Below are 24,399 nucleotides of genomic sequence, written 5' to 3' on the forward strand. Positions count from 1 at the left end.
GAAAATCTGGAGCGGTTTTATCCACACAGAAAAAAAAAATCCGATAGCAATACAGCGGTAACGCTTCTCTGATTCAAGTTTTCGGCCAAAAACATCCCGATATCTTTTTACATAACCAAATGACTTCGAAGTGAAATGTTTCTCAAAATGCTTTACATTATCAAAAGCTGCTGTACTCCTACAACCAATTGTTTGTATTGCCATCAATTCCAAGTATGATTACCAAGCATATTATACTTTCCCTTTAAAGACAATGGACACTATTGGTAATTGTCAAAGACAAGTCTTCTCACTTGGTGTATCTCAACATAAATAACAAACCTGTAAAAATTTGAGCTCAATTGATCATCGAAGTTGCGAGATAATAATGAAAGAAAAAACACCCTTGTCACACGAAGTTGTGTGCTTTCAGATGCTTGATTTCGAGACCTGAAGTTCTAAACTTGAGGTCTCGAAATCAAATTCGTGGAAAATTACTTCTTTCTCGTAAACTACGTCACTTCAGAGGGAGCCGTTTCTCACAATGTTTTATACTATCAACCTCTCCCCATTACTCGTCACCAAGTAAGGTTTTATGCTGATAATTATTTTGAGTATTTACCAATAGTGTCCACTGCCTTTAAATAGACCATTTACATATTTTACAGCAGATAATCCAGGGTTAAAAATGTGTTTATAAATGTATGTTATATAATAGATGTTATAGGAATATATACAGGCTTCGAACCCATCAGTCACATATAACCAAAAAAACATGAAACGAGATCAGCTAAACAACTTGATACTGATCAAACATCTGTTAGCATCATCAGAATCCGCATCCAAGAAAAGACAAAATATATAAAGTGTTGATTTGTCTCTTCTTCATTTCCTGTTGCAGCCACACATAGAGAGGATCACTCTCGTGAAATATTATATAAATATGTATTATTAACAACCATAACCAGGCAGATGGGTTTAAACTTGGCTGTACCACTTTTAAAGGGGGGATAAAACGCCAGGGAAAATAAGCATTGAATACATGGACTCCGAGTCAGTTAATGAAGCCAGTAAGTTTGAGATATCTTGGCGGTCTTAGATGTAGCCCCAGATAATTTATAACGTAGCCCGAAACATAATAGGGTACTAAGGTATATTTGCTATAGTCTGGGCTGCATATAGGCCCTGGCTGTAATAGCTCGGGTTATGTTTGGAGTTACATTAGTTGTGAATCAAGAGAAGGTACAGCACCGACTCTGAATCATCAACAAAAAACCTGACCAGAAGTAACAGGTTATAAGAAAATAATATTTGAGCAATTAACCTGTGGATGATTCCCTGAATCAAGATAAAGTACAGCGGAACTGGTATCCTTAATCGCTAATAATTTTTAGAAACGGTGAACAGCATTAATAGTTTGTCACTCTCTTTGAATCAAGAGAAGGTACAGCACTGACTCTGAAGCATCAACAAAAACCCTGACCAGAAGAAACAGATTATACATGTAAGCAGAAAATAATATTTGAAGCAATTTATTTGTGGGTGATTCCCTGCTGTATACAAAAAATACTGATAAACTAAAAACGGAGAACTAGCAATAGTGCAGTGGTTTAATAATACCATTACAATCTTGCAATTATTATGAACAAATACACAGGCCTATTGGAATGTAGGGAAATACCCCAGTAATTAATGCATTTAAAAAAGTTATTTAAATAGTTGAATGAAGAATAGAATACTTGCTTCTTCTTTTTTACGTACAGTAACAGTTCTAACAACCATTTATGACTATGTCTTCTATACTACAAAATATGCATATCAGCCAATTTTGAGTTAGATCGTTAAAATAGTTGAATGAAGAATAGAATACTTGCTTTTTTAGAAGAACAGTATAAAGTTCGAATAAAATCTCCAATAACAGTGTCTTCTATACTTACAGAAGATGAATATTAGCCATTTGTGAGTTAGATTTGAATAATGTTTGGTACAATGCCTAGGTTGGTCACAAGTAATGCTAAATTTGAATTCCTCAGACTACAATGCCACACGATTAGTTGCAAGCTTCTTGATAGTTCTATACGATATGACAAACCCATTATTTCATTATTTCCTGAAAGCACTCTAATAATCTGAGTTATTTAAATTGGTACTGGTCATTAGATATTGCCATTTTAATACTGATAAACAATATGAAAGCATATGATTGAATTTATATTTATAAGATTAATCTGTTTTGATAAATGCTATAAACTTAATTTTCAATATATCAAAATTTAATATTGGAATTTAACTATATAGAAAGACAATAAAATGTGCTGTGTAAATATATATGTAATAAATTGACATAATGTCTTGAATTTAGAACACAAAGGAAATGGCTGTTGGCAAATGCTTACAAATCTACAAAAAAATCTGTACATTTTGAAAAAAATTGAAGACCAACCCACCCTTACATAGGAAAATTAAAGGGTCCCTCATAATTACAGTATCAAAATATATTTGTTTATATCAAGAATAGCAGCTAAGCAGGAAACCTCAATAATATCTTTTTCGTTGGGCAACTCACACCTGTTATCTCCATGTAATTCATAATTGGATCATGCACAAACTAGTAGGGCTGCTGACTGCACAGGCAGATTAACTACTCATCCGATAAGTTTTAAGACCCAAGTATTTCAATGTAAACACACCCACTCAGTGAAAGGATGTATACTATACAATTTTATCTTTATTTATTTTATCATTATTATTTATTTTTAGGGGGGGGGGTAGACTAGAATATCATGATTCTTGTCAAGAATACTTTTCCTCAAAGATCAATACAGTTTCAAAGAGTACCTAATATCATTTGCCTGGCCGCCCATGTCGGCTAAAATTGGCAGGTAACCAGTCATGACCAATATACATTTCCTTTATTTTAACAGGTAACCCATTTCAGCTTAGACAATAATAGTTGCGCTCAGCAGAATTCTTGTGCTTTGAAGCTTCATAATTAAAGAGCCCTGCTGAAATTTTCCCGCCAAATAGGGTCATCATGAATTTTATAGGACCCTTGCATGTGACGTCACTTGCTCAAAAAGCGCCCCAACTGTGGTCCAAATACGCCCTCACTGGAGTCAAAAGAAGTAAATGATTGGACAATACCTGTTCTTATGTGTGAAAACCTGCACATGAGCTCAGCATCCCTGTAGTACTCCGCTTTATGCACGGAGTCTATTGGCTGGTTTGTTTCCTAGACAGCGTTATTAAGAGTGTAGGCGATGGGCTCATTCTCATCCACATCAAGGTCATCATTGTCTTCCAGACCCTCGGGGCCGATGTTCTCCTCGTCCAGCTCTCCTTCAAACATCGCCTGAAGGGACAGCTGAACATTTCTGGATTCTTTGAGAGAAAAGAGACACAGAAGCTAGTTAGTTAGACAAGGTAGCTAGTTAGTTAGACGAAGTAGCTAGCTTAGTTAAATGATGAAGCTAGTTAGCTTATAACACAAGGTAGCTAGTGAGTAAGATGAGGTAGCTTAGTTAGCTAAACATAGTAGCTAAGGTAGTTATACGAGGTAGCTAGCTTATAACACAAGGTAGCTAGTAAGTTAGATAAGGTTTTTAGTTTTAAGATGAGGTAGCTAGTTAGTTAGAAGAGGCAGCTAGTTAGTTAGACAAGGTAGCAGGTTAAATAGACAAGATAACACATTGATAAGGTTTTTTAAATGCACTATATAAGAACTATTTATTACTAAAGGCAGTGGACACTATTGATAATTGCCAAAGACTAGCCTTCACAGTTGGTGTATCTCAACAGATGCATAAAATATCAAAGCTGTGAAAGTTTGAGCTCAATCGGTCATGGAACTTGCAAGATAGTAATGAAAGAAAAAACACCCTTGTCACACAAAGTTGTGTGCGTTTAGATGGTTGATTTCGAGACCTCAAGTTCTAAATCTGAAGTCTCGAAATCAAATTCATGGAAAATAACTTCTTCCTCAAAAACTATGGCACTTCAGAGGGAGCCGTTTCTCACAATGTTTTTTTTACCATCAACCTCTCCCCATTTCTCGTCACCAAGAAACATTTTATGCTAATAAATATTTTGAGTAATTACCAATAGTGTCCACTGCCTTTAATATTATTGTAAAGTCTAATGATTGCTCAGTGCATGACTTTTGATACAAGTATAGATTTAGCAGAGAAAGTAAGGTAGGACTGCTTCCAACTCACTTTTGCCAATACGGAAACGAATACCAGGATCCTTGGGTCTTTTATCGCTAGACGTGGAGTTTTCTCCCTCAGCATTACTGACCAGACCAAGCTTGTCTAGTTTTACTGGCTTACTCTTCTTGTCTTGATTCTCTTCAGTCCTGTTTTTATTATTAAGCAACAGAAATGAAAAAAAATAATAATATCAATATCAATAAGAGTGAGGGAAGTTGAACAACAGTAAATAAAAATGTTATGAAGATCTTACTTCACAGTTTTGACAAAAGTCTTCAGAAACTAAATAGGCCTACTAAAGTAAAATTTAAACCGCGAAATACAGATTTAATTAGTACTTCATAAGATTACAGTTAAAAAGCTAGAAAAACATTAACAACCTATCTCAAGAAAGCAACATTATTTGTCAAATAAGTTAAACACTATTAAGAACTAAACCAGATATTATATTAAAGGCATTTCTTAACTATATAAATAAATTGACAGTAATATTTCCAACTCTGCATGGTGGGAATACAGTTAGAGTACTTAAAATTCATACTAATGATCAAAAGTGAAAAACACATGTTAAAATGCACAGAATGGAAGAAAAAAGAAAAAACAGAACTGGTCACCAAGGCCCCACTTCATGGCTCTGCTTACCGTAAGCACAGAATCAGCGCTAACGGAAGCATGGAATTCTGTGCTTGCGGCAGGCGTATTTCACGGGTTAGCGGAAAATTTTGGCTTCTGCGCATGCGTACTCAACGTTACTAGGCATTCTACGCTTACAAGGCTAGGGCAGAAATTCAGCGCTTGCACGTAAGCGGAGAATCGTGATCGTAAGCGTGGAATTCGGCGGTAAGCAGAGCCATGAAATTGGGCCCTGGCCAGTTTTGGGGTATGTCTGTCCCGCCAGCCGAGTACTAAAAGTTACATATTAAATACATGTAGGCCTATCCCTAGCTAGGCAAAAAACTTAAACTAACTGGCAAGGCAACCATGGAAGAAAGACAAAAAAGGAGAAAAAAGAACAATACAACCTTAAAGACAGTGGACACTATTGGTAATTGTCAAAGACCAGCCTTCTCACTTGGTGTGTCTTATCATATACATAAAATAACAAACCTGTGAAAATTTGAGCTCAATCAGACGTCGAAATTGCGAGATAAGAAAAAACACCCTTGTCACACGAAGTTGTGTGCTTTCAGATGCTTGATTTCGAGACCTCAAATTCTAAACTTGAGGTCCCGAAATCAAATTCGTGGAAAATTACTTCTTTCTCGAAAACTATGTCACTTCAGAGGGAGCTGTTTTCTCACAATGTCTTATACTATCAACCTCTCCCCATACTCGTTACCAAGTGAGGTTTTATGCTGATATTTATTTTGAGTAATTACCAATAGTGTCCATTGCCTTTAAAAGTAGGATGATTATCATGCATGATAAATATGAAAATACAACAAAATTGATGATGAAAAATTTTCACATTTTGACCAGGATAAAAAGGAACATCAAAATATAAATGCAGTAATAGTACAACATTCAAATGTTCATGAAAAATATATGAAAATACAATAAAATTGATGATGAACAAGGAACACATTTTGACCAGACAACAAAAAAAAGGTAAATATAAATGCAGTAATAGTACATCAAAACGTTCATGATAAAAGTATGAATCTCCTGCCACACCAAGCAAGATACTTACAGGTCAACTCCCAGCCCCAGCTCATCAATCTTCTTCTCAATAGCGCCCTCGTACTTACTCTTAGAGAGCGAATACTCAACCATGAACACCTCCAGGATGAACGCAATGAAGATGCTGTGTCAAAAAACATAAACGAAAAAGGAAACAGTGTAAAAAGGAAAACACAAAATTCCCTGATGCTTTTTTAGTATCACCACTTGATTAGTTATACCAACAATAATACATTACTTGAAAGTTTCTGCTCAAATCAAGAGCATAACAAGCAACCAAGATCCTCAAGCTCAACTTGGTTCTTTAAAGACACTGGACACCTTTGGTAATTTTCAAAGACCAGTCTTTGACCAAATGAAGAAACATTTTACAAAAAGGGAAACACCAAATTCCCTGAGACTGTTTAGTGTGGTCACTTGAGTCATGGCGGAACTATAACAGCAGTAATACAACTTGAGTTTTCCCACTCAAATCAAGAGCATAACAAACAACGAAGGTCCTCAAGCCGACCATGTTAAGTTGGTTCTTTAAGCCATTCATAACAATGCATTTTCGTTATTGGTAGCTGCAAACAGAAGATGCATAAGATAAAAACTTGTCAGTTTTAAAATGTGGGGGGGGGGGAACCTAAAATATAGACAGTGGCATTCCACATTCCAAAGCAAGGCCCAGAGCACAAAAAGTGGCTTAGCACAACAAAAATATGCTTACCAAAATATACGCTTACCAGAATAAAGTTACCAGCTAAAATACCATGTCACATACACAATTTTTGATTGGTGTCCTGCTACTTTCTGCTAAGCACAAAGTAAGCAAAACATTCTGCTTAAGCAGCTCTATGAAATTAGGCCCACGTTGGGACTAAAACTCAATTTACGCGTAAAGACTCGCTCCGAGACAGAGATTGAACCCGGGTCCACAGAGATGAAAGGCAGGGAAAGAAACCACTGAGCCAACCTGATCCATAAGTCGGTGGTAACAACTGAGCGCGAAATTTTCCATTCACTAAATAAATGGCTGTGTTTACTTACTTGACGATGATCACCACCATGACGATATGGAAGGATAGGAAGTAAATCCTTGCCGCTTTATGCGTGACGAGAACAAAGCCATCGGCAATCAGTGTGAACAATTAAGGATTATCATAGAGAAGGTTTCCTTGATGTTAAAACAGAACACCACGTTTTATTAAGTTTTGAAAAGGGTGAAAGTTGCTTCTTCCATTCCATTAAGCCTGTCTGATCTTGTCATCCTCATTTGTATAACAAAAGGACAATGGTCCTAACACAAAAACCCTTGACAAAGGGAGATTTTCAGCATGAATTCCAGTAACATCTGCCCCTTAAATAATGTAAAGTGTTTGCTTGTGCAGGCTACACGATGGAATGTTAAGGTGAATAAACACATCAGCTGAATAATCCGGTTTTCATGGTTTTAACTTTTTGTTTGTGAAAAGGAGCCTATAAAAATTAACACAAGGGTTAAAGGTCATTCACTGGTTCCCTGTAATCAAAGGATATCATGCCATTGGTTGACCACCATCAGCTCAAACAGCACAACGAAGGCCTTTGTGATGTCGTTGAAGTTGTTGCTGCAGTAATGGTGGTTGTAGAATTCCGACTTGGTGAAATTGGCAATGCCTGTCCCGCAGTAGAGTTGTGTTGGGTCCGTGTATGCGTCATCGGGTAGGTAACCGTAGAAGGTGATCCGCCTGCGGAAAATTCCCATACCGATGACGGCAAACACATAGAAGATAACCTGTCAAGGTCAAATCAAAAGTATGAGAAAGGTCAGTAGGCTACTACCTCGACTGGGGTGGATTTCACAAAGGTAGTCCTAACTGAGGACTAGTCCTAGGCAATGCTAAGAGATAGGAGCAGTCCTAAGTTAGAATGAGTTACTGGTCCTAACTTAGGACCAGTGCTATCTCTTAGCATTGCCTAGGACTAGTCCTAAGTTAGGACTACCTTTGTGAAATCCACCCCTGGTCCCTTGTCTTCATCTATAAGGCAGGTACTGGTATGAGGCTGATTTACTACTAGTCTTGTGGACAAGTCGTTAATGGTCTGCTGCGGTGAGATAACTGAGTTGTGGCAGTGCTCTCGCGAGATCACCGCTCTCGCGGGAACTGCTGTTTGCCATTAAATGGGACCGTAGCCGTGAGAGCAGTAGTCCTGCACAGCCAGCAGTCTCACGAGAATACCGCGGGAACTGCGGGGAGTTTCGGAGTAGACTCGGAACGCTATCACGGCAACAGATATTTAACAACTTGTCCACAAGTCTAATTTACTACCAGACTACCAGGTAAATCTATTGTTCTCGCAATGTGTGAAGTCTTACAAATGACAATGTGAGTTTTAGTTAAGAGTGTGGTGATGTTAAAAACATGTATGAGTTCTTGGCGGATTGGGGGTTTCTAAAATCAATTTTAGAAATGGATTGGGGGAGGGGGGCTATTTTGTGGCAGCCAGCCTTTGATATTAGTTCACATTCCTGATAATGTGTGTCAAGCATTGGATATGTGGAAGTTGGGGAACAATCAACATACATTCTTGTGCATTAGTAATATTACTTGCTGAGGTGCTGTAGTTTTTGAGAAATGACTAAAACAAGTGACACAATAAACTGTTTGTCGCCGAGAGAATTATTCTAGCATGTGAAGCGTGTTTACTAGTTATGGTAATTATACCATAACTGGTAAACACGTTTTACATGCTAAAACTAAGATGGTAATTGTTTTCATGAAACTGTTATAGTCATTTCTCAACAGCTAGAGTACTCATCAAGTAATATTTAAAGGGGAGCTTTCTACAATCATTGTTTTCAACCTGTGTAAGTTTAATTAAATCTGAGGACATGTTGAGGGGTGGGGGATGGGGGGGGGGTTAAGGTTAAATGTGTTATCATGAACCTGTAGCTGATGATGGTGTGCAGAAGTGTATACTGAGATGGATTCTCTGCTATGCACTGAATGAAGATGTGGTCATGAAGATGGGTCTGTTGAAACAACTATAAAGCAAAACAAGAACAAATTATACAACTAATATTTTCATATGTCAACATTTATCATAATGAATAAAAAATTAAAAACTCACTACCCATCTAATTGAGAAAGGCAAATTCCAAATGGTCGACCACAGTAGTCAACCAATGGTCGACTAGCCTGGGTTCGAGTCAAAATTGTCAACCTTTAGTTAAAGGCAGTGGACACTACTGGTAATTGTCAAAATCCAGTCTTCTCACTTGGTGTATCTCAACGTGTACATAAAATAACAAACCTGTGAAAATTCGAGCTCGATTGGTCGTCGGAGTTGCGAGATAATAATGAAAGAAAAAACACCCTTGTCACACGAAGTTGTGTACTTTCAGATGCTTGATTTCGAGACCTCAAGTTCTAAACTTGAGGTCTCAAAATCAAATTCATGGAAAATAACTTATTTCTCGAAAACTACTCCACTTCAGAGGGAGCTGCTTCTCAAACTGTTTTATACTACCAACCTCTCCCTATTACTAGTTACCAATTAAGGTTTTATGCTAATAATTATTTTGAGTAATTACCAATAGTGTCCACTGCCTTTAACCATGGTGCACACTTGTACTTGCTCCTACTGTCAATAACTCTTTCATTGCTTTGTCCTACCGACCAGAAGTTAATAACAATAATAACCATAATCTGAGAAATCTAACTAATTGAAAGAAAAAGTTGTTTGGTTGAATGAGAAGGTGGAAGTGTTTTGTAAAATGTATTGATGTTACAGATGCAAGGTTAAATCTTTAAACAGCCTTTTATTTGGGGGGAAGGGGGGTGTAGGGTATTGGGAAATTTAGTAAGATGAGTAACCTAAGCTGTATTCGAAAAGGTGGCCCATGCTACGCCTTGAACTGCTGCTGAGGCTGTTGCTAAGGGCGTTACCAAACTTGAATGCTTGATGATGCAGGAAATCTAGTAATAGTCCTAGCTGACAATAGACCTTATGCATTGACGTCATCCAGCGGCCATCTTGGTGGAAAAACGGTGACGAAACAATCGAAACGCACGGATTTGTATGCACGGCGCACAGGATTGGCCAATGAACAACCTCCTTTTGACCTCTAGGTGAGGGCGCCCTACTGAAATGACATCATATGCATAAGATCTATACACCGATCACATGAGCCTCTCCAATGCCATTCTGCACAGCTCTGCCGCGCGCGCCAAGCATATGCGCACGCATGTCAGACTTTATAGTGTCGGACTTTTGGTTGTGCAATGGGTTGTGATTGGTAAATACGCAATGAGGCGGAGCTTAATGGATCGGTCTATTCTGACACGACCTAGGTAGTAAGCATGTTTGCCAGCTAGATTTGAATGATATCTGGTACATTGCGTTGTAAAGCCTCAAGTGAATTCGAAATTTGAGCTCATTGACAAACAGGGAAATTCAACTCGGAACTTACGAATAAGACGCCACCAAATGTTAGAATTGACGGACCGATGTTGCTGATGGTGGATATGATGACTTGATACCTGTCCGCAAAAAGAGAGACAAATTTTGCAATGAATTTGTGATGGTTTCAGCTGTTCCTTGTTTATTAAAGCCATTTTACACTTTCGGTACAGAAAAAAAAAAAAGTTCACAGATTTACAAATAATTTACAGGGTTTACAGAAGGTATTGGTGAAAGAATTCTCTTGAAGTATTGTTCCATGAAATGCTTTACTTTTTGAGAAAACATTAAAACAATATCAATTCTCGATAGCGAGAATTAAGGATTTATATTTAACACATGTCATGACACGGCGAAACGTTCGGAAACAGGAATGGGTTTTCCCGTTATTTTCTCCCGACTCCGATGACCGATTGAGCCTAAATTTTCACAGGTTTGTTATTTTATATATAAGTTGTGATACACGAAGTGTGGCACTTGGACAATACTGTTTACCAAAAGTGTATAATGGCTTTAAAAAGTGTGTATTAATTTTCAAATTTGTTGGTAAGGCTGTCCAAATTTGGTTGCATCCCACATGAAGTGCTTCACAACACTCACCTTTTAATGCCTCCAATGACTCTTAAGATTCTCAACACTCTGAGGACTAGGAGGAAGTCTAATGTGGGCTCTGTGAAATCTTCTGAAATAGCAAATAGGGCACACACTACAAGAGTTAACGCAGTACAAAACACTTGTAGGTAACTTTTTCATTGACAACTACCACTCTGTTTCAAGAATAGTTATAATTAACACGATTATTAATAATAATATTTAAGGGTAGATCTACTGCAGAAGGCAGGAGAAAGAAATCTTTCTTTTGCATGCTGTGTTATCACGAAATAATGTTGATTGTTACACAGTGACAGTGCGCCCTATCCATCTGGGCGTAATTACAGAAACAATTTCATAAGACATTAAAAATTGCATCAAATTTCAATCATGCAATAATTTATAACAATGAACATCAAAAATTCCAAAACATAAAAATAAAAATTCAGTCAACCAGTAAATGCACACATTATTTTTGATTCATGTTAAGAAAGACCTCTCCATATTTCAAAAGCAAAGAACACGACAAGTAATTCAAGAGGAATTTACAACAACAGAGGCTGCACACAAGAAGTCTAACTTAATAAAGGGAGCCTTTAAAAATAAATAAGCCAGAGCTGGAGCCCAAGCCAGAGTGGCACCCTTAGCCAGAGCCACACCGCAGATCCATGCTCCAAGCCAGAGCCATACTCTAAGCATTCCAAAGTGTTCTCACTTTGGTGCAAGTGTCAAATTATGAAGTAAGAAACACATTTAAAGAGTCAAGTAAGAAAAAAGTGGCCCTAAGTTAAAGACAGAAGAGTAAAAAGTGAAAACAACTTACTTGACGTTTGCTGTACTACTTCCTCTATGGCGCTGATTATGAAGGCAACAGTGATAATTACAAAGTCAAATCTAAAAAATAAAAAAAATTATAATAATGATAATTATTTATTGATTTTGCATTACGCTCTCTCCAGGACCAGTTTGTTCAAAAGAACATAACATTAAAAATGGCATACAAAAATTACATACATGTATACACCATTAAAAAATATAAGCAAATTGTTTTTATTGAATACTACTCAATAGTACTCGTGTAGAACTTGAGTAGTACACAAAGAGTATTTGAGTACTACTCGATGTATTTATTGAGTACTATCTGAGTAATACCCGAATAGTACTCAAGTAGTATTCGATACTCAGGTACCACTCGAGTATTATGAGTACTGCAACATTGCAGGTTACTTACACATTCCAAGCGCTTTTGAAATACTTGTAGAAACCATAGACGTACATCTTGATCAGGATCTCAAACATGAAGATGCCCAGGAAGTACCACTCTGCTTCGTCAACCTTGACGATGATCAGAAACGCATTGATCATAATCACAAAGTCAAAGAAGAAGCGGAAGTACCTGAACGAATGACACATCAGAGGAAATGTGAACAAAACATTTGTAGTGAATTGATATTATTATCAGTTGTGTAATCAACCACTAGGGCGTAATCACTGGTGGGGCAGCCTCATGTAGCCCTGCTGGCGGTAGTCTGAATCCAGCTATCAGCGAGTCAACATCGTGTCACTTTGTACTGATTGGGCTCCGGGACTCGACTATAGGTAAATGTATACCGTAAAACACAACACATTCAAACCCTTGTATAAACATAATCATAAAATGCAGGTATTATAAAGCGCCTTAACTACTTCCTTAAGTAGCATGGTAAGCCGGAGATTGCTACTAAAAAGTAGCATTTGTGCGTTCTACGTAATAATTACAATAATAAAGACTTAAATTGTGTACATATCCACCCTGCTGGGTGTTCAATGCACAGACACAACAAAATTAGTCCTTGAAAACCTGCATGACATAGATAGGTTTTGAGAAGAGGTTTAAATTTTGTGGTACAAAGACAAGATCTAAGATTAAGTGGTAGAGAGTTCCAGATGCGTGACGCAGCTGAAGAAAAAGACCTGTCACCCCATGAGTGTCGAGACTTGGGTTCAATGACCAGAAGCATGGAACTTGATCAAAGATTCCTTGACGAAGTGTAAACTTGAAGTTAGGCAGAAATGGGTTGAAGTACTTACCTATGTTTGACATATTTGCAGATGAATTCACTGACTGTAGAGCTGTAGCATGTGGCCATATACTTCTGGAAGAATGGCATGCTCTGGTTGATGGTTGAGAGCTTAACACTGAGGAGATCTACAATGCGTAGGAACTCCCATTTAGCTGTGGGATAAAGAGTTAGGATCCATAAACACAACGCACTCAATCAAAGAGGGATTTGCTTGACTTAGAGTGTTGAGATCAGGCAGCAAGGGAACTTGGAGGCAGACAATCTCATAAACCTGATCTCATGAAACCCACTTAACACAAAACAACCCACCCAAACCCAACCCAAACCAATGTAATCCAAACCTGTCCACCCGGACCCATCCACATCTAACCCAAACCAACCCAAACCAATATAACTTAAACCAACCCACCCAAACCCAATTCAACCCAAACAAACCGACACAAAACCAACCCAACCCAACTAAACCCAACCCAACTGCACAAAACCCAACCCAAAACCAACCCATTCCAACCAAACTGAACTGAACCAAACCCAAATCAACTCAACCCAAATCAACTCACTCAAACCCAACTCAACTCTGTCAAACCAAACTCCACCCAAACCAACCAGGCTGTGCCCACCTCAACCCATTTTAACCCAACAAAATTAATAAATCTCTTACCAACTGTACCAGCCCAAACCAACCCAACCAAGCCCAACCTAACTCAACCCCACCGTCTTCACCCCGCCTGCACCCACCTAACTTGTGCCCACTTCAACCCACCACAACCCAATAGAAACAAACATGTCTCTCACCAACTGATCCATTGTCATCGTTATCAAGAACCTTCCACAGCAGATGTACTTGCATGTCGCTGTGTTTTGGAATGACAAACTTCATCACTGCTCTCCATCGCTCCCATGTCAGAACAAACTTACTGTCCACTGTGACTTTCAGGATGTCCCACGCCTTGGCAAGTTTCCTTCTTTTCAGAAACACTGAGGTCTGAACTTCGTTCTGTGCAACAAAAATCTGAAATTATTATTTGTCGCATGGCGAGGCTGAGCGGTCAAGCACGCCGGACTTTTTTTCAGCACGAATTTCTGATCAGCACAGTGTGGGTTCCAGTCCCAGTACGCTTTTTTTATTTTTTATTTTGTTATATGCAAGCTGCCCAAAACAAGGCTAAAAGCCATTCTAGGTGGGCTACAAAGAAGAAATCATAGAATTGCAGAAACCCAGTAGAGCTGAAGGTAGGAATTGATATTCCTCTTAAAAGATGGAAGATCATAGGATGAAGGAAATATGCACCAGGCAAGAAGTTCCAAAGAGATGCAGTACGAGGGAAAAAGCTACTGTAGTAGTTCTTTGTTCTACATCTCGGCACAGCCACAGTATAAGGATGAGAACAAGCAGAAAGCCTGGTCTCACGCTCAAACACCCTGTGTCCTTAAAATCAGGTACTTTTGATAAACATGTTAAACAAAACATTTAAAAGAAAATAAACTAAGCTATAAAACAACAAGTTGTATTACCTTGAGATGTTTTCGGTAGTTCTTGTAGATAACGGCAAGGAAGATACTCATAAAGATGTAATTACACAGCAAGACGAAGATCACAAAGAATACTATGTAGAAACTATTCCGGTCGTAGGCTGGCATCCTACAAAGTAAATAAGGTCAAAGGTTAGATCTTAGGCTAGTTCAAAGGAGATTGGTACTAAAGATGGGGTTATCTATTTCTGAGTTGCCCAACCCTTCAATACCATTTAACTGCTTTGATCAAGCATGGTGGCGCAATTGTGCAAACCCATCCTACACACCAAACACAACCCAAGCCAAGCCAATTAAACCCAACCTAACCCAACTTTATAACCTAACCTAACCCAACCAAACCCATACACACTAGAAACCCAGTTGTACCCACTTCAACCCACCAGAATCTATTCCGGTCATACACTGGCATCCAACAAAGTAAACAAGGCATAGGTTAGATCTTAGGTTAGTTCAGTCAAAGGAGGTGGGTAACTATATATTTCTAAGTTGACCAATCCTTCAAAACTATTTGACTGACAGATTGTATCTGTAGGCACTATGGTGGCCCAACTGTGCAAACCCATCCTAACTTCACCAAACCCCATCCAAGCCAAGCCAGTAAAAATAAACCTAACCCAAACAAACCCATAGGCACTAACCAAGTTGTGCCCACTTCAACAATGTACAATTTGTGGCTGTTATCATGCTTAGACGATATTTTTTTAAGCATTTTTTTCTTCTCAAACATTTCTATGAAATTAGACAGAGTTCATGTTTGTCTACTTACATGACGTCAGGACTGTTGGCCGTAGTCACAAGGATATACAGTTCCCAGATGTTTTCAATGTAGTGTGCAAAGTATGGCTCCGATGATAGAACTTCTTTCAGGTCGCTACAAAAGGAGAACAAATAACTATGTAAAACATTTCACTTCAAAATATGCCTCAAAGTTGTTTGGTTGCAACGCCCCCACAGTAGATAATATTAACTGGTCAAACAGTAGAAGGGTTGAGTGTGAATTGCGTAGTGCAAATTGTTATTTCGCTCTCAATCATCTACAATCCTACAACTTCATGATTTGAACAGGAGTGTTAAGGTTTAAGAAACGTGTTTATTGTAAACTTTCTTGTCATAAGCGGGATTTGAAACCACACTCTGACAACAACGCCTTAAGTTTTATGTGCCAGACTGCTTCGCCATTACAAACAATAGTTGAACTGATAATTGCCATTGAGGTTTCGTTATAAGAAAGACACAAGTGATATCTATAGGTTTGAACTATCAGTAATCAACCATATTTTAAAAAACAAAAAAACTGTGCAAGTTTGCCCAAAACAAGGCTTAAAGCCACTCTAGGTAAAGGGCTACAAGGAAGAAAACATAGAAATGCAGAAACTCAGTGGAGCTGAAGGTAGGAATTGATATTCCTCTTAAAAGATGGCAGATCATAGAATGAAGGGAAACATGCACCAGGCAAGGAGTTCCAAAGAGATGCAGTACGAGGGAAAAAGCTACTGGAGTAGCTCTAAGTTCTACATCTCGGCACAGCCACAGTATAAGGATGAGAACAAGCATTTACCAATTTATTTCTACTTACTCATCGGAGAAGAGTTCCCGGCCAAGAAGAGCAAACAAGAAGAGAATTAAGAACAGAAGAATCAGAACGGTTAGAATCTCATTCAATGAGTGGCGGATATTACGGAATGAGCGCCGGATCTAGAAGAAAAAAGTTGTGTACAATTACAAGAAGTTTCTGGTAAAATTGTCTTTGTTCATCCCAAAATTTAGTTCAATTTTACCCCGGTCAGTTTTCCTTGTGGTTTATCACTTGGCATGTTAAATTGTTGTATCACATGATGACCATAAAACATGTAAAAAAACCTGTGTCAAATTTCAAGCTGTGACCAAAACCAAGTTTTGAAAGTCAGTAAGTGATAAACATGACCTGAACTTATTCAGTAAAAAATTCCCCTATTGACCCAATTCACCCGACGTCATCATCAATAATTTTGAATGCGCCATTTTGATGGTCAACGTCACTGTGCATTATTCAGTGAAGTGCGCATCATACTGCAGACTGGCATAGTTCATCAACTATTTAAAAAGCACAGTGGACAATATTGAAGGGTCAAACAGTAGGAGGGTTAAACAATAAACTGTTTAAAAACTTGACAACTTTCAACATGTATTGCAGACTGGAATATCCTATATAATGAGCAAAGGGGATAATATTGAAGGGTCAAACAGTAGGAGGGTTAAACAACAACCCGTTTAAAAACTTGACAAATTCAATCTTTACCTCTCTAATCTCAGGGAATTAGTAGGAGGGTTAAACAACAACCTGTTTAAAAACTTGACAAATTCAAATCTTTACCTCTCTCATCTCAGGGAATTAGTAGGAGGGTTAAACAACAACCTGTTTAAAAACTTGACAAATTCAATCTTTACCTCTCTCATCTCAGGGAATTAGTAGGAGGGTTAAACAACAACCTGTTTAAAAACTTGACAAATTCAAATCTTTACCTCTCTCATCTCAGGGAATTAGTAGGAGGGTTAAACAACAACCTGTTTAAAAACTTGACAAATTCAAATCTTTACCTCTCTCATCTCAGGGAATTAGTAGGAGGGTTAAACAACAACCTGTTTAAAAACTTGAAAAATTCAAATCTTTACCTCTCTCATCTCAGGGAAGTTGACGAGAAAGAGCGGTCTGAGCATTCTGGACCAGCGGAAGGGTTTCTCAATCACTCCAGTCTCCACTAGAATGGTCACTAGTATCATATCCACACACATCACCTGGTAACAAAAACAAATTGTTGGTAATTGTCAAAGACCAGTGTAGACCGTATTGAATATGACTTCACCGTTCAAATATTTGCCCGACAAGATGGCGTCTGCGAGTGTGTGCATGTGGGTGTGCGCGCTTGTGCCGTAGAAATCAAACGGGGATAGCTGCATGCTTCTTTGATGTACGCGTATAGACGCGCATACAGTTTGACCTACAAGATGGCGCTTTTTATAGCAGCAAAGGGGTTATTTACTATACGGCTAGAAGTGGCTGGAAAATAAAGAAAGAAACAACACCCTTGTTGAACAAATTTGTGTGCTTTCATCAGATGCCTCAAAAAGGCTTCAGGCCTGAAATCTTTTAATATTTGAGTGAGAAATTTTCTTTTTCTCAAAAACTAAGTCACTTGAGAGGGAGCCATTTCTCACAAGATGTTTTATACCATCAACAGCTCTCACTAGCTTGTTACCAAGTAAGTTTTTAAGCTTACAATTAATTTGAGTTGTTACCAATAGTGTCTAGCGTCTTTAAAAGTAAGTGTGTGATTGGACAGAACACCGTTGACAATAGCCTTGCTCAAGGCAGTTTGCATTATTCACTCAGCAAAAGACCTCGTTATAAACACACTGGTATCCACTGGCAAATTGCTCATAGCCCTCGCCGTTTTGTGCACAATTCAGCCGCACTCGTACCATCTGCATGCGGAGGCTGTCAGGCCAACACTTACGGCCTCCGCATGCGGATAGTGTACGGGGCGTCATGTCGTGCAATGTGATTACATGGCAGGTTTTTACAGCGGTGGCCTTTTTCAGAGTGAACATTTCCGACTGCCTTGAGTAAGGCTAGGTTGAGAAATGAGAAACACAACAAACATAGGGAGGTACTTACACAGATAGCAACGACTAGTATAATGTTCTTAGCGTCTGTCCACCATATTCTCCTCGGCGTGAAGGATCGATGATGACGCATTCGAAAGACGAAATACGCCAAGCAGGCCAGCTCAAGAACGTGGGTACTCTGCGCATACAAAGAATTAAAGTGTAATAGATAGAAACGAGTCAGGAATGAAAATACAAATTTTATTACAGAACTCAAAGCCCTAACTTATTGATAAATGTTAACAACTTTGATAATCAGTGGTTATGGCCAGGTTTTTGGTATGTCATAAAGTTATACCATGCCCAATTTGCAGCAGAGGGTGTGTGCCCCCACACCAAATGTTCCATTACTTTAACACACTCATATATTTTGCCTCTAGAGGTCCAGTAGAGGTAACCCCCCCCCCCCCCCCCCCCCGCCATAGTTAGCATGACAATGTGCCTACTAATAAGCAGTGCTATGAAATTAGTCCCTGGTCATTAACTTAATTGACATTTAAGTTCTTCTAGAGGCTCAATTATTCAATTTTAAATTTTTATAAAAAAATACAAAAACAGGGACTTACCCAGTAAGGCATGCTCAGACCATTCACTGCAGGCTCTTCAAATATGGCCAGCATGAGTATCACAAACACAAAGAAATACAGGACGTACTGCATGAACCTGTTATTATACAGATGGTAGTTTCTGGGGAACAAAAAAACGGGAGTATGTCAGTCAAACTTTATGAACACTGTTGGTGTGCAGCAAATACCTACAATCGCCATCTTCAACATAAAGTGACTACAGTTAACTACATGAACAGTCCTTTTCAAATATAGCTTTGCAAAAAGACAACACAGTAAACAAAATAATTAACTAAAAGAATTATTACAATAGACTTTCATCATAGTGCAACCATCGTGAATTTCTCCCATTGATATTAATGTTAAAAACCGAGGCTGGAAGAACAAAATAGTCTGGTTCCTATTTAGCAAAACGATTTGCAACATGACCAAGATGGAGGCAGCGTGATAACAGGAGTAATGAAAATTGTATGATGAAGTAAATTATGCAAGAAAAAAAAACAGCAATAACAACAGCAATAAAAACCAGATATGAAGTATTTGCTCCCTCAAACACAAGGTGTTCAAGAACACAATACTGAAAAGTCATAAAAGTACAAACATGATAATAAAATTGCGACAATACAAATAAAGCACTGAACAACACTATACACGAGGCCTCAAAGCATTTTACAATCAACATTTTCATACAGAAATCTGCAAGCAAAATATCAAGACAATATGCAGGCATGTACAATTAAAATAGATATCAAAAGTGCAAATACCTAGGGGCCTACAAGTTTGAAATTAGAATCACAATAAAAATGACAAAATACACAAATTGAAGAACAGGAGAGGCAACTCATTCAACCTTCGGTCATGATCAGACTTCAAAGCATTTTACAATCAATATTCTATACAGAATATCTGCTAGCAACATATGAATGCAGACATACAATTCAAATAAGTAAATATCAAAAATGCAAAATATACAAGTTTGCAATGAGAATCGCAAACATCTGCAAGCAAAATATCAACACAGTACGCAGATGTTTGGCAACAGATCTACGGATCATAGGATGTATTTGCTTTTGTTGTCCCTTGCCCATCTCGGCATATATTGTCAATGTATTATGTTTTGTACTGTTATGCCAAATAAAATAATAATAATAAAAAAAAAGGTGTGTACAATTAAAATAAATATCAACAGTGCAAATACAAGTTTGCAATTAGAATCACAATAAAAATGACCCCCCCAAAAAAAAATTTTGAAGAGAGGAGAGGTTACCAGCACATTCAACTGCCTCGGTAAAGATCAAACTTAAAAGCATTTTTACAATCAAGATATATTTCATACAGAATATCTGCAAGCAAAATATCAACACACTATGCAGGCACGTACAATTAAAATAAATATCAGTAGTGCAAATACCTAGGGGCCTAAAGAATCACAATGAAAATGTCAAAATACACAAATTACAGCAGGGGAGCGGCAGCTCATTCAAACTCGAGTCATGATTAGAATTAAAAGCATTTTACAATCAGAATATCATATATATTTGGTTTGCGGTAACACCACGTGTGTATCTACTTGCCAGGTAGAGTTTGTTCTTAGAGAACCGTCCACACGGTGTTACCGCAAACCAATACATTGATACCTCACCATGCAATGCCTCAAATCCTATACAGAATATCATAGAAAAATCTGCAAGCAAAATATCAACACAGTATGCAGGCATGTGCATTTAAAAAAATTAATAATCAACAGTGCAAATATACAAGTTTACAATTAGAACCACAATCAAAATGTATGTCAAAATACACAAATTAGAATCTGGCTGAGGTTATCAGCACATTCATCCTTGGCAGTGTTGCAGCTAGACCAATGTTAGTGGTGGGCTCCTCAAATACAGCCCACCAAGGGTGAGCGGTTCAACAAATTTATTCATGTTAAGATAAGAGGCCACCATTGCTGAAGTGCAATCTGGGAGAAATCTGTGCTGGGTGGCTCCGTGTATTTTGCTCAACAGAGTGTTGTGTTGGGGCGAAATTTGTTAGCTCTGGGCAGGCCTGCCCAGAATCACCCACCATGGCTACAACACTGACCCTTGGGCCAAGATCAGACATAAAATAAAAGCATTTTACAATCAACATATATATTTCATACATAAATCTGCAAGCAAAATATCAAAAGTAAGCAGACACAACAAATGCAAAAATTTCAAAACAAGTTTCCAATTACATGTAGGATCACAGTAAAAGCGACAGAATACACAAAATTGGAAGAGAGGTTTACCATCGGAGAGGTTACCGGCACATTCACCCTCAGCCAAGATCCTTATCATGTGGCATTCACAGTCAGAACAAATGAATAAAAGTGACAATTAAAGTCATTTGTTAAAAGTCCACCTATGAAAACAAGAAAATGGGGGCCTAATTTTATGAAGCTGTTTAGCAGGAAAATGCTGCTTGGCAAATTTATTTGCTTAGTAAAGTTTGAGTGTGGCACCAGTGGCAACAGTATAAACTTCATTCAATGTTGGCTGGTAAACTGTTTCTGCTAAGCAAGATTTGTCTGCGCTAAGCCAGTTTTTGTGCTTACAGCCTTGATGAAGTTGAACCCTGGCTGCAATATGCAGGGCCTACTGAACTGAGAAATTGGGCCAGCGGTTTGGCGAATGTTGTATGTTTGTTTTCTGAAATCGAAATTCAAATTCAACTGACCTTAAACTCCCTGGATCGGTGTTGAACTGGTAGTTACGCGTTTCAACAGCGTCAATGATGTATGTGGCGGCAAGATAGATGTCCTGAGTAACAAAAAAATGTAAAAAGGACAACAGGTAAACTTCTCAATCATTCATTCAAACTTATTTCCATACTTCATGAAAACAGAGTACAAACAAGGTTTTTTTAAAGGAATAGCCAATAAACAAAGCTATTCAATGAGGCTGAGAAAAAAACTTAAATAGAGTATGGAGGCATCATCTGGAAGCCGAGGCTTATGTAGGGATGCCTGGGGACAGACAATAATCGGGGACAAGAGCGAACGGACAGACAATTAGAATTGTCTTAGAACTTGTCTGAACAAAATCAACAGCAAATACTCCGCTATACTCCGCTATCATGGCTATGAGGGGCCTACTTGATTCAAACTGTTCAACTCTTTCATGTGCTGATCGCTCGTTAGCAATCAGTCTAAATCCCTTTTAAAAAAACAGTTGTAAAACCCCAAAATACAGATCGCAGTTGTCAGTATGGGAAAGAAGACTCTTGAGGGCTATGGTTGAAGTATGAGACCTATTCCTTTATAGAACTGTGTAATGGTTTACAAGGTGCTGTGGCGCAATTGCGGTAAAACAAACCAGGAAGACTGGGGTGAACCCCTTCTCTTTTCAATAAGTGCAGTAGGTTCTTTTACGTTTGTTACACACACAGGGGATGAACCGCTTGTAAGTCCCATCTGAAGGATAAAGCAATCATGGTAAAAGGTCTTGCTTTAAGGACACAAGTGTCACATTTTGGACTCGAACCCACACTCTGCTGATCTCAAACATCAGGGCCCATTTTCATAAAACTGTTAAGCAGAAAATACTGCTTAGCAAAAAATGCTGCTTTGCAATTTTCTTTAGGAGCCGAGAAAGATTTCAGGAATGTTATTGGCCAAATAACCAAGGCACTAACGTAAAGCGCATTGAGACGGTTGTTTTGAAACACGCAATTATAAGAGCGTGTCACTATTATGCTCTTATCCGCTCGGCCACGCCACGCCACAAGCAATGAATACTACTTAGAGGACTTACACTGTCATTCATGACCGTTTGGCCGGTCCTCTCTTCAGCCTCTGGCTGGTTGACCAGGTCGATTGTGACCATCTCCCCGCCATTCTCGCTTTTAACGAAGCTCACAGTGCGTGAACGTACAATACGAGTTGCCCCATCGTTCAGCAGGTTAGAGTCCTTGGACTTGGTGATTTGTGATGGCTTGTAGCTCTCCGTGTGATTGTCCATTGTTTCTGGTGTCCTTTGGACATTATGCTGTGAAGTAAGATATTAAGCAAGATGAGGTATTGTTTTCTTTAAAATTATTAATCGGACGTCGGAGTCGAGAGAAAATAGCGGAAAACCCACCCTTGTTTCCGCACGTTTCGCCGTGTCATGACATGTGTTTAAAATCAATCCCTAATTCTCGATATCGAGAATTGATATTGTTTTACTGTTTTCTCAAAAAGTAAAGCATTTCATGGAATATCATTTCAAGAGAAGTCTTTCACCACTACCTTCTGTAAACCCTGTAAGTTATTTGTAAATCATAAAAGTTCACAGTGTGAACTTTTATTTATTTTTCTGTACCCAAAGGGTCCAATGGCTTTAAAAAGTGGTGGTGCTATACGGACAGTTATCTCCACTTTTTCTTTCATAATGTCAATGAAATACAATTCCAATACATTGCAAATCCATACTTCTTCTTTTTTTAAATTTAAATGAGCCGAAAAAGCGATGGCAGAACTGAGAGTTAGAAATCTTTCCATGCAATGTATCCATAATGATACTCATACTATTATAGCTATTATTAACTATTACTTAAACGCAGACCGGTCTGATTTAGCAGTGATATTGTCACACAGTCTGAATCACAGATATGACATAACAAGTGGCTCGGAGAGCAGTCACCGGGCAGTAAACTTTTTGGGGTGAAGTTCTGTGGGGGCACAACGAACTAGAATCTGGAAACAGTTAAATCTACCATGACTAATTGCAAAATTCAATGAAATCTCATTTACCTTCAATCAACATGCAATCATTTTTTTTCAAGTTGTGTATCTTTGACCAATTTTTCCGGTCGCAGAAGGCTCACCCCAAAAAAAGGGGAGTAACTTCGTCAATCATTAAATCATCCCACAGCTGATGTTGATTTAAGCAAATAGACTGGCTAGACTTCCATCTAACATTGTCATGTAGGTAAGAGACGTCTGGGTACGAGTCTTCAGTTTTTTTGTGTTTTTGGTTGGTCAATAGAGGGGGTACCACTGTGGCGCGAGTGCCATTTTTATTTAAATTTTATGGGTGGCGTATGGACATACCACGCCCCCTGAGTCAGTAGATGGGTATGTGTGTGCCCCCTCCCCTAAGAAAAGAATAAATTTCTCTGAACACACCCTTCCCCTCTTGAACAGAAGTACCCCCTCCAAAACCTTCTGAAGAATTCCTGCGTTTCCAGAACACAATGAAGATGATCCATTTAAAAAGGGGGGGGGGGGGGACGTAACTTCTACCAGGCACCAGGGCCCAATTTCATAGCGCTGCTTAACAGTAAGCAAATTTTCCTGCTTACTGTAGCAGAAAATGGTCATGAAGGTGTAAGCGTATTTATCACAGATAAGTAGTTGGCGGCCATCTTGAACATTCACTGTGGCGTCATTCATTTTCATGCAGTAAGCATGCCTTTTCGTGTGCTTCTGGCCAGCAGTGCTATTGGAAATTGTATAGTAACACAACATTTGTCTTTAAGCAGCTGGGCCCTGACTTGGGAATCCTTAAGAAACATAAACATGCAGATGACAACTTTAATAACTGGGTCTGCATCTTTTTTAGTATAACTTAAGAAAACTCGATGCAAACAGCAATCATTTTAGACTAAACAAATTAATCTAATGTAAAAACTGACAACTTCAATTAAAATTTGCTGAACAAGTTTCAGTTTATAAAAATATAATATTTTATTAAC

General features: G+C 38.4%; 1 protein-coding gene across 2 annotated transcripts; it reads right to left on the bottom strand.

Annotated features, from left to right (window-relative positions):
• Positions 1-342: 342 nt before the first annotated feature.
• On the bottom strand, positions 343-23,577 carry LOC139942700 (two pore channel protein 2-like). 2 transcript variants are annotated; one of them, XM_071939504.1, is made up of 20 exons: positions 23,456-23,577; positions 22,476-22,709; positions 21,400-21,482; positions 18,697-18,817; positions 18,141-18,269; positions 17,138-17,260; positions 16,062-16,180; positions 15,252-15,356; positions 14,465-14,591; positions 13,745-13,946; positions 12,957-13,101; positions 12,118-12,282; positions 11,710-11,780; positions 10,896-10,977; positions 10,306-10,375; positions 7,389-7,626; positions 6,900-6,990; positions 5,878-5,991; positions 4,194-4,333; positions 343-3,360 (listed from the first exon to the last, which is right to left on the bottom strand). In XM_071939504.1, exons 2-20 carry the CDS (start codon positions 22,680-22,682, stop codon positions 3,212-3,214), a joined length of 2,481 nt encoding a protein of 826 aa, XP_071795605.1. In that variant the 5' UTR covers positions 22,683-22,709; positions 23,456-23,577; the 3' UTR covers positions 343-3,211. The 2 variants fall into 2 exon arrangements, 1 of the variants encoding a protein (XP_071795605.1); XR_011786704.1 differs by lacking the exons at positions 343-3,360; positions 4,194-4,333 and adding an exon at positions 8,780-8,877 and having other exon boundaries at positions 5,942-5,991.
• Positions 23,578-24,399: the final 822 nt, after the last annotated feature.

Source organism: Asterias amurensis, chromosome 1 (genome assembly GCF_032118995.1).
Source record: "Asterias amurensis chromosome 1, ASM3211899v1".
Lineage (NCBI taxonomy): Eukaryota > Metazoa > Echinodermata > Asteroidea > Forcipulatida > Asteriidae > Asterias > Asterias amurensis.

Bases quoted from the DNA above. Each gene is read 5' to 3' on its own strand.
- LOC139942700 (XM_071939504.1), bottom strand. From the start codon at position 22,682: ATGGACAATCACACGGAGAGCTACAAGCCATCACAAATCACCAAGTCC. The intron at 18,818-21,399 runs GTCAGTTGAATT...TTTGTTCCCCAG, and splicing joins ACCGATCCAGGGAGTTTAAG to AAACTACCATCTGTATAATA. The intron at 4,334-5,877 runs GTAAGTATCTTG...TAATAAAAACAG, and splicing joins CTGGGGCTGGGAGTTGACCT to GACTGAAGAGAATCAAGACA.